The sequence below is a fragment of the Uncinocarpus reesii genome, genomic scaffold (assembly GCF_000003515.1).
Source record: "Uncinocarpus reesii 1704 scaffold_1 genomic scaffold, whole genome shotgun sequence".
Classification (NCBI taxonomy): Eukaryota; Fungi; Ascomycota; class Eurotiomycetes; order Onygenales; family Onygenaceae; genus Uncinocarpus; species Uncinocarpus reesii.
In genome coordinates, this window is record NW_003052500.1 from 5563229 (window position 1) to 5573544 (window position 10316).

The 10316-nt window shown below is 50.0% G+C and overlaps 4 protein-coding genes across 4 annotated transcripts; 2 read left to right on the forward strand and 2 right to left on the reverse strand.

Annotated features, from left to right (window-relative positions):
* Nucleotides 1–823: 823 nt before the first annotated feature.
* On the forward strand, nucleotides 824–2229 carry UREG_02122 (uncharacterized protein; the record flags this gene model as incomplete). Its single annotated transcript, XM_002542560.1, has 4 exons — nucleotides 824–1043; nucleotides 1125–1314; nucleotides 1369–2166; nucleotides 2214–2229. 4 exons carry the CDS (start codon nucleotides 824–826, stop codon nucleotides 2227–2229), a joined length of 1224 nt encoding a protein of 407 aa, XP_002542606.1.
* A 590-nt stretch (nucleotides 2230–2819) lies between these two features.
* Nucleotides 2820–4294, reverse strand: UREG_02123 (uncharacterized protein; the record flags this gene model as incomplete). The annotated part of the gene is made up of 2 exons (XM_002542561.1): nucleotides 2820–4098; nucleotides 4260–4294. The coding sequence occupies 2 exons, from the start codon at nucleotides 4292–4294 to the stop codon at nucleotides 2820–2822; spliced, it is 1314 nt and encodes a 437-aa protein (XP_002542607.1).
* A 1651-nt stretch (nucleotides 4295–5945) lies between these two features.
* On the forward strand, nucleotides 5946–7035 carry UREG_02124 (uncharacterized protein; the record flags this gene model as incomplete). The annotated part of the gene is made up of 5 exons (XM_002542562.1): nucleotides 5946–6137; nucleotides 6207–6332; nucleotides 6385–6727; nucleotides 6804–6950; nucleotides 7004–7035. The coding sequence occupies 5 exons, from the start codon at nucleotides 5946–5948 to the stop codon at nucleotides 7033–7035; spliced, it is 840 nt and encodes a 279-aa protein (XP_002542608.1).
* A 566-nt stretch (nucleotides 7036–7601) lies between these two features.
* Nucleotides 7602–9866, reverse strand: UREG_02125 (uncharacterized protein; the record flags this gene model as incomplete). The annotated part of the gene is made up of 3 exons (XM_002542563.1): nucleotides 7602–7623; nucleotides 7779–9350; nucleotides 9442–9866. 3 exons carry the CDS (start codon nucleotides 9864–9866, stop codon nucleotides 7602–7604), a joined length of 2019 nt encoding a protein of 672 aa, XP_002542609.1.
* Nucleotides 9867–10316: the final 450 nt, after the last annotated feature.

Below are 10316 nucleotides of genomic sequence, written 5' to 3' on the forward strand. Positions count from 1 at the left end.
ACGGTTGCCAGGACTAGCCATTGAGGGCCTGGGTTCCAAACGATGTAGGATGGTGACCTCCGGGTCTTGTGATATAGTTGACTTCGAGTACTCGATAGCTAGTACCGTCAAAACTGTTCAATAACGTGGTCCTGCAGTCCACCACCCGCTGCATCCTTCTGGCTGAACAACGCGTGCTCAAACACGGGTCGTAAGTCAGCCTCACTTTGAGTCGCATCTTGTCTATGGATCCGATTACTCTGTAGCATCGTCGTTGGTTAGCTAGTTCAACGCGCTGACAGATTGACAATTGATGAGATGCTAATTGGCTGCGAGGGCCTGGCTGCTATGACGCCATTGTTCATCGCAGCGCATCCAGCTTGAATTCCACGCCAGGCTGGGTATCGACCTCACAGGCGGTTGGGGGTTCTTGAAATCACATCTCCCATTGCATGCCTCTTCCGACTCGTGCGGTGGATTCCCTGGTACGAAGCTGATGTTCTAACCCATGCCTTTGATCCGCGCAGTTCACGAGTAGCTGCCTCTGGCTCGTTACGTATGAGACCATATCCAGGCACTCCGTAATTCAAGGATAGGTAGTATGCCCCCGCCTCACCACCCCGCATCCCACATCTCTCTTCTGCGCTGCTGGTCGAAGCGTGCTATTTACTCTCTGGCCAAACCGCACCCGCGTTCCACCTCTCGCTGGCAATCATCACTTGTTCTAAGCCGGTACCGTCCATCTCCAAATCAGCGTTATTTTCCAAGCACAAAGATCCCTAGCACCTATCCCTCACTCGCATCGACCACGCCCTTCAGCAACACGCCCAATCGCCCGGCAACAATGTCTTCCAACTATAAACTCACAGGGCTCACTTCGCTGGATTTGCAGGATGGCGAGAAGCGAGAAGTCGAGGTGGAGGGACTCGACGACACAAAGGTGCTCCTCGTGAAATTAGATGGGCAGGTCCATGCCATGACCGCGAATTGTACACACTACGGTGCTCCGCTGGTAAAAGGCGTTCTGACTCCTGATGGAAGGATAACTTGTCCGTGGCATGGAGGTACGTTTGCTTTAACTACCTCGACAAATGGCGTTGATAGTCAAAATGGCGCTGGACGCTAACCGCACTGCCTGCATGTAGCTTGTTTCAATATCACAACCGGAGATATCGAAGATGCCCCCGCACCGAATGCCCTCAATAAATTTGAAGTCTTTGAAAAGGACTCCGCAGTCTATGTAAAGGCTGACTCCGAAGCTCTGAGCCGCCATGGCCGCCAGCCCATCAACCAATGCTCCATCGTTGGGGATGATAAAGTTGTTATAGTTGGAGGGTAAGCGCCTCTTCGCTAAAGGTTGCTAATGCTAACGGCACTGCTTTTGAACAGAGGTAGCGGCACATTTGGGGCTGTCGAGGCCCTTCGAGAACAGGGGTTCAGAGGGAAGATTACCATTATATCACGAGAACCAAATCCCCCGCTCGATAGGACAAAGCTCTCCAAAGCGCTTATCCCGGATGCGAGTAAAATCGTCCTGCGGCCTGCCCAATGGTATAAATCAGTCGGCATTGACCTTGTTTCCGACAACGCCACGGCGGTGGATTTTGAAAAGAAGTCCGTCTCTACTGAATCCGGAAAATCGTTCCCATACACAAAACTCATCCTGGCTACTGGCGGAGTTCCCAGAAGGCTTCCCATGCCAGGAATTAAGGACCTCGGTAACATCTTTACTTTGCGCTTTGTAACGGATGTCCAGCAGATTCTTAATGCCGTTGGAGACAAGAACAAGAATATCGTCGTAATCGGCAGTTCGTTCATCGGCATGGAGGTTGGCAATTGCTTATCAAAAGAGAACAAAGTTACCATTATTGGCATGGAATCCGCACCATTGGAGCGTGTCATGGGCCAGAAGGTTGGTCAAATATTCCAGAAGCTCTTGGAGAAGCAGGGAGTCAAATTTCACATGTCCGCTTCCGTGGAAAAAGCTACTCCTTCTGAGAAAGATCCATCTAAAGTTGGTGCAGTGCACTTAAAGGATGGCACCGTTCTCCCAGCCGATCTGGTCATCCTCGGGGTGGGTGTGGCTCCTGCAACAGAATTTTTGAAAAACAATCCAGCCGTTTCATTAGAACAGGATGGATCACTCAAGACTGACGAATCATTCGCCGTGAATGGTCTCAAGGACGTGTACGCGATTGGTGACATCGCTACATATCCTTACCACGGACCTGGAGGTTGGCAAGGTGGTAAGACTCACGTCCGCATTGAACATTGGGATGTCGCACAGAATGCTGGTCGGAGCGTTGGTTTCACACTTGCACATGCCCTGGCCTCTCCGCCAAAGGATGTTCGACCAAAGCCATTCATTCCCATCTTCTGGTCCGCATTGGGTCAGCAGCTGCGGTACTGCGGAAATACGATGAACGGGTGGGATGATGTTGTTCTCAAGGGAGACCCGGACAATTTCAAATTCGCCGCATTTTATACCCTTGGCGATACGGTTGTCGCGTCTGCGAGCATGAATATGGACCCGTTGAACTCCAAATGTGCAGAATTGATGAGAAGGGGAAATATGCCGACGAAGACGGATCTGGAGAGAGGCGTGGATGTTTTGTCGTTAGATCTTCCTGGAACGGTGAAGATGTAATTGACATGATGTAGAGAGGTTCATACATATGTAATAATCCGAGCAGATCAGTTACAGAAATATCTTAATTATCGAACTTGGCTGCCTAAAAGGCCGACCTCTCTTATCAAGCGGGATAGATAGCAAGCACGGCAAAACATAACGCCATTAGGTTGGCTTCGTCACATCTGGTAAATCACGTAGACGGATATCACTATTCTTTCGACCTTTTCTTTTTCTTCTTCTTCTTTTCTGTACTTCCTGCCGTGTGCTCATTACCCCTTTCCTCGTCGACGAGTCCTCCCGACATCATATTTACATCATCACCGTTCGCCTGCACATCAATCACGCCCGCTTGATGACCCATAATGCGCCTCTTCTCCTCACTGACTAAATTCGCTTCTGCCTCCGGACTCAACATCGTTCCTTCAAGACTAATAAACCCTTTATCCCGCTCACTGCCCGGGATCACATCGACATCGCGCACACGAAACTCAATCGTGCCACGGATCCGCTTCCCAGAACCCGTCTGAAAGTAGCCCATGGCCGCAGATACCTCGTCGTCATGCTCATTGAGAAGACGTCCGGCGTCATCTTCATCCAAGGCCGAGCCAGGATCAAAAGTCCCTTCTCCGTGTTCATCTTCATCCTGGTTGGCTGCCGTTGGCTGTTGGCCGGGAGCTATCCATTTCCAGTCTGGCGGGAGGCGTTTGCGTTCGATTCCGACGGAGAAGAGGTTGAGTACGACGGCGCCCAGGAAGCCTTCGGATTGGACGTTTATCCAACCCTGGAGGGTTTGGCCACGCTCTGGACGGAAGACGAGGAGGGTAATTGTGAGGTAGACGTATAGGACGCCGTATTCGCCGGCTGTTGTGGCGAGGGTGAGCGATTGGGGGTTCGTGTTGTTTTGAGGTGCGGCGGACGTGGACTGGGGGGGTGTAGAGGAGATTGATGGGTTGGAGAATGCGAGGATTATCCCCTTGACAGGCGGATAGTACGTTAATAGCAATGGCGCAACGTGTTCGGATATTAAGCAAGGTAGAGCGTGAGTTGGCGAGATTGAGATGGGAGATAGAGGGAGGTACAAGGTCGTGGTGACTAGATGGAAAGGCGAAGAGTCGGGGGAATCCAATTGAGACGCGGAAGCCTTGCCATGCGATTTTCTCGATCCCGAAGGACGTGATGGCTCGTCGGTGCTCTTGTTTTTGCGGTGGTGTTTGTCTTTCTTCGTCTGTTCCGGGCTCGAGGGCGGACCATCATCGAGATGTTTTCGTTTCTTGGACGACTTGTGGTCATCATCCTTGTTTTTCCGCTTCTTCACGGGTGAAGATAGTGAAGTTGTCTCCATTGTCGCATTCATAGAAGTCCCACTCCGCCAGCTCCCTTCGTGAAAGCTGCTTTGCCCGCAGATTTTTTTTTTTTGGTCGACGATGCGCTTACTAACTAGAGTTTCGCGGGTAGCTTGGCGGCCGAGCTCCTTTTGGGGGCGGAACCTAAAGTTAGCATGAAACGAGCCCCCGACGCGCTTAAATCCAGCCAGGCGAGCCCGTGCCTGTTTGATGACAGCTATCCTTGATGGCTATGAATTCCACTCTTCTATGGGTGGGAGCGCACCCCATTTCTTCCGCTGTTTGGCCCAAGTGAATATCCTAACCCCCCTCTGCTTGCGATTGCGACAATGTCTGCCATTTTTGGTTCTATTCTCTCCTTTGCTGGTTGGGCGTTTCTCCCTCGCGTAAGTCCCCTCAAGTCCCGCTCTGCGCAAAGCACCCTCCTAACGCAGATTCAGTATGCGACTTCCCTTCTTCAATCTCTCTATTACCGCATTACTATCCGGGCCGGCGAGCCGCATCCGAGCCCATCTTCTCCACGCTATGCCCGCCATTATCGTCGCTTCTACATATCCGTCGTGATCAGTTACCTCCTCTACACCATATACGATGCATACTACCGGATACGGGCCGAGGGCGATTTCTACCAGATCCTCGGCGTATTACCCACAACAGATGCTCGAACCATCAAGTCCCGATTCAGACGCCTGGCCACAGTCCATCATCCAGACAAGCAAGGCGGGGCCGACGGAGCCTATGCCGGCGACATTTTTGTCCATTTGAAGCTTGCGCAGGACACGCTAACCGATTCCACAAGGAGATTTGTGTATGACCGATTTGGAAGGGAGTTGGTGGCAGGCAGTAAGGCAAATACTGTTCAAGAGCTCCTTTATCAAGGGCTCTCTGCTCTGCTGCCGCAGTACTTGGTAGGACTGGTGATGCTAGTATTATTGAATACGTTTTGGTTCTCCCGGTGGGGGAGATATGTAAGTTGCCATATTCCTTCTAAATAACCCACTCGAATACTGAGAGGCTGTTAGTGGCGATTCTACACTTTATTCGCCCTTTTCGTACTCGAAGTCTCCATCTTGACACATCACAATGCAACACTTATGCCCGCCGCATATCTTCCAGCCTGGTTTTCGAGATTCTTTGGCCTCGATACATTCTACCTTCTCCCATTCCAAACCCTTAGCCTCGCACGCACGGCGTCAGTTACCCTAAACATCTTCATCTCGCAAATCGCGCCGCCAGCGAATTCAGCGTCCAAATCGACATCTGCAACCCTCTCACCCGAATCGCAGCAGAAACTTATGCAACTAGCTCAACTCAGTCGCGCGCAGGATGTGGAAGTCACCAGGCTCCTCCAGCTCGAGTATGCGGCATTCAAGGGAGACAAAGGGTGCGTTTCCAGACTTAGGAAGGGTATGCGGACGAGTTTGGTGATGGGAACGGTACAAGACAATGTGGAGGTGCAAGAGGCGGTCCAAAACGTAGGGAATCGGCGGAAAGTATAAACGTAACTTATAGATCATTTGTGTATTTGGTTGTTGATGGGGTCTGATCTGGTGCTGGTTAGTGTTATAGAGCCCGTTTTTGGATGTTATAGACTGTGAAACATGCTGAAGAGGTTGGCTGAAAAAGCAAGGTACAACTTGCAATGTTATGGATCACCTGTTTATTCCTCTGTAAACAATACTATGCCTGTGGAGGAGTTCGCCCGCCCGGCCGTTCCTCCGGACCTCCGGACAAACTACTCCGTAGTTCCTCCGCATCCCGATGATTTCCGATATTTGGTCCGTTTGGGAAATGGAATGTCACTGCCTCATCATGATTGGCTGGTGATTATCAATCGATACGAGTGGAGGAGAACGGGCCTACTACCCGATAACTAGATAAAAGATGATAGAAATCTATCCATTCGACTCCTTCTTCTACTATCATCCCAAACATTTTATTCAAATATACTCTCAAATAGTATAAACGGATTGACAAACTTCGCTTTGACAATGGACAAGAATCAAGTTTACCAGGACGTCCTGAATCATTACAGTTCAGCTGCCAAAGCCACCGATGCTGACTACAGCAAAAAGGTCGCTGAGGCATTCGGGTACAGTGAAGCTGAATTGACAAGCATTCCCAAGGATGCGAATCTGGGCTTAAGCTGCGGAAATCCGCTAGCTTTGGCGAAGTTGAAAGAGGTACGTACATACATACGCTTTGACCATTGAAAGTTCACCAAGGGGCGCTGAGCTGACGGCCTGTAATAGGGAGAAACCGTTATCGATTTTGGTAGCGGTGCAGGATTTGATGTCTTTCTAGCGGCCAAGAGTATTGGTAGCACAGGCAAGGCTATTGGAGTTGACATGAATCAGGTTGGCTACCCCCTAGACCTGGTGGGAAAAGGTTTCCTTGCGTCCAATCAATTCTAAATTGTTTTCCGTCTAGGACATGCTCGAGCGAGCAAACAAGAACAAGGAAGCGGCCAAGGCCGAAAACGTCTCCTTTGTCGAGTCTCGCATCACCGACGTCAAGCTCCCCGACGCCACTGCTGACTGCATCATCAGCAATTGCGTAGTTAACCTGGTCCCAGAAGCAGAAAAGCAACTCGTTTTCAACGAAATGTACCGTCTTCTCAAGCCTGGAGGCCGTGTCGCCATCAGCGATATTTTGGCCCGGAAGGAGCTTCCACCAGAAATCAGAAATGATATGGCCTTGTATGTCGGCTGCGTCGCCGGGGCCAGTCAAATCTCGGCCTATCAGCAGTATTTCCGCAATGCAGGATTTGCAGGTACGTCTTGTTTATCAATAGTTTTCCCCGCTTCCGAATTGTTCGCTTCTTCTAACAAATCTTTTGGTACGAGCAGATGCCGTAATGGTGGACACAAATAGCGACCTAAATATATACACCACCGCTAGAACGGATGGCGAGGGTATCCCTTGCTGCGGTGGCACGGACTCTTGTAATACACCAAAACCCAAGGCGAAAAACGTTGACTACAATGAGTGGGCTGGTATGTCCTTTTTTACCGCTGGAACGTAAGTTGTGAGCTGACAGCGTAAATAGGTTCCTTTAAGATCTATGCTGTGAAGGCTTGAAGGGTTGTTTAAGCATACGGGCATCATCTATAGTGCATCGAAGCCCCCCAGTTTGCGGTTGAGTCACGTATAATTATCTCTTATCAATCAAGAATTATGAGAACGATCTGCTCTTAACCGTATCGTATTCGGTAATCTGGGTGACTTTGTTCCTCAACCTGGGCTTCATATGGTACGGTGGCAACTGGCTGAGCATTTTGTCTTGAAAACCCATATCAAGAGACCGGATTGCCGTAAATGGCGTTATTAAAGCAAAGTGAGGAAAATGGTCGGGGGCCAGATGCTCTAACCTTTTCGGCTGTCAAGTAGTTCCTTCATCCTTCAACTCTGAATTTTGCCTAGACAAGTAAAGTTCTTCGCAGGCGTCCTGAAAATCATCGTTGGACCCGTCATCACTCCAGGTCTGCCATTTAAGGTTGCGATCACTCTCCGAATCCGAGGAAGCCACACAAGGGAAAAAGCGTCGAGCGAGCTTTTCAAACCCGCTAGGATTTTCCAGGACAATAGGTGAAGATGAACAAGAGTAAAAGCCAGATTCCAGAATGCTTTCAGTGCCCTCTCTTGGATCAGGAACGTGGTTGATGATATCTAGCAATTCATCAAAAGCCAAAACCAGCTTATCTGTCATGTCGGAGCGCTGGAGCAGACGACTCTTGAAATCTCCTAAGCTATATTGCTGATCGTGCTTCATCCTGAAGTGCTCTGTATTTATCAAGATATTGATTGTTTCGATATCTGCGTACAATGCTGTGAGTTGCAAAAGGTTGGGCCCCTTTAGTCGTGGGCACGACGAATATTCTTGCCATCTATCCAGGATAAGTCGAAGGACATTATGACTGTTGTACGTAATTGCTGTAGTCAATGCAGTCGAGCCAGTATCTGTAGCTGCATTGATATCTGCACCATATTCAAGTAGTAACATTGCGAAACTCGAATTGTCAGTTTGGGCAGCGTGGATGAGCGGAGTTTGGCCATCCGAGCCGCGCGAATCGACATCTGCTCCAAAATCGAGAAGACTTTTTAACAGTACAGGATCTGTAGTATTGCGCGTTGCGACAGTGAGTGGACTGCCTTTCCGTACACCGTTTGGCAAGGGCGGCTCGGGATCAGCACCTGCTTCTAAAAGAAGACGAACGCAGACAGTGTGTCCACGAGCCGCAGCATTAGACACAGGCCCGGACAATTGAATGTCTGTAATATTTGGGTCGGCACCATGGCTGAGGAGAGTGACAACGGCCCGGGAGTCTCCACGCGCAGCAGCCCAGGCGAGTGGAGTCCTACCCATGGAGTCAGTTGTATCGATGTCGTCAAGATAAAATGCGATCTCTTCTTCTAGGCTAAGCAAAGAGAGTCCCAGCACAATTTTGTGGATTTGAGTGAAATTTGATTCCTCGATGAAGTCTTCAAAGTAGCTCCCTTTAGTGATAGTTTTAAGAGCTGTCGAGCCACTTTCCGGAAGCCCTCCTTCGAGTAAGAAATGGCATGCCTTGATCCGTGGGCTGTTATCAGAGCTAGCCAAGGGTCGGTAATCGGGGTCTGCGCCTGCGTATACCAAAAACTCACAAGCTTGATACTGTTTCGCATAGAGCGCCCATCGAAGCAGGGAATAACCTCTAGTGGTGCTGATATCACGAGGGGAAGCCAGACCGCGGGAAAACAAGTGTTTTAAGCCTTCAATATCACCTTTAACGGCAAGGTTGACACACTGAGCTGAATCAGGCACCTTTCTCAATGTGTCCAGGTGGAAGAGTGACCCCATGTTTGGTTGATGGCCAAGTTGCATCCGCAAGATCGTGGAAGAGAAGAATCCAAGTGGAAACCAGTACTCCACACTGACTTGACTTGCCTGGGACCCCAGGCAGCGTGCAGTGTCACATTTTGGGCCCACCAAAGGCAGTCCTGCGTATCCAATGAAGAGCTGCCCAAATATGCGGTTCAAAAGGGCTGGTGTTGAAGCCTTTTGTTTCGAATGGCAAGCGCAGGGGCAACCCCGCCGGCATGTCACGACGTAAGGAGTAACGCGAACCGTCAGCCCTTCGGAATTTGTCGGGGTAGCTGGAGGGCTGCTCTGTCGCGATCGAGCTCGTCGTCGGTTGGCAGTGTGAACATTGTATAGAGCGCCGACTTGTTGAGCTTGGTTGACTTGGAGTTGGTTCGTCTGCCTTTGAAGCATTTGCTCCACCCGAGTTATTCGTTCATCCACGCTCGCAATGGTGTCCAAAAATTTATCCTTCATTGCCATCTGTGCTGCTGTGGACTTCAGAGTGACGGCAGATATGGCTTGAATACTAAGGGAGATCTGAATCATATCATGCCTAGTCCCACCGGTTCAGTCAGCAACCCCATTTAAGAACAATTTAGTGTGTCTCTGTGTATGACTAGAAAAACATTCGTAGCAAAACATACGAGTTCGATGCTCCAAGCAGGATATTCAGGTTGCATTTTATGGACCGAATGTCTTCTTGTAGTGCGGCTAGGGTATCCTGTTCTTTTCGCCACGCAAAAGCCCCGGAAACAGCAAACTTGGCTTTGCCAACAGTGTCAAGTATTCTGTCAACAATAGTTTTCAATTCTATCAATTTGATGGTCGCTTGTTTCAAGAGCTGTGGAATTGCCGCAAGCTGTTTCTGGGGTAAAAAATGTGCCCTATCCTTCACAAGTAACGCCACCTGATGAAGAACAACCTCCAGGTCTGATACCTCGTTGTTCACGGCATGCAGCCGTCCAGGCAGGCTTTTACAGAGTGAACGTAGTCTCGAGAGCGACGAGCTGATTTGCAAAACGAGAGTGGTGAGGCCGCCGATGCTGGCAGCTATGGAGAGAGGATCCATTGTGGTAACTTGTTTGTCAATCGTGGAGTTGTCCACAGCCCATCACTAAACAACTCAATACTCTCTCGGCCAGATTGAGTCAAAATGGTATTCACCCATGTCCTGAGTGTAGAGGAATACCCTTCCTCCCCCGCCAAGAGGGGTTCGTGATGTTGGCATCTTTTCGCAGCACCGCAAGGCTCAGCGGACAGCCTAGAAGTGGGACTTGCAGGCTCCGGCGTAACTTAAGCAAGGGAGACGGTTGGACGAAAAGAAAAGATTAGCTCGCCCGACCGCAGCTCCGAAAGCGCGCTAAACCCTCTTCGGCACTCGGTAAGTTTCGGCATTCCCGCGGCTAACCTTAAATTATGATTGGTGGGTTGTGGCGAACTAGCGCTCCGGATAACTAACCGGCTTAACACATTGAACCCGACGACGCACGCTCAATCGTGTCGCTGAGATGGTTGATTG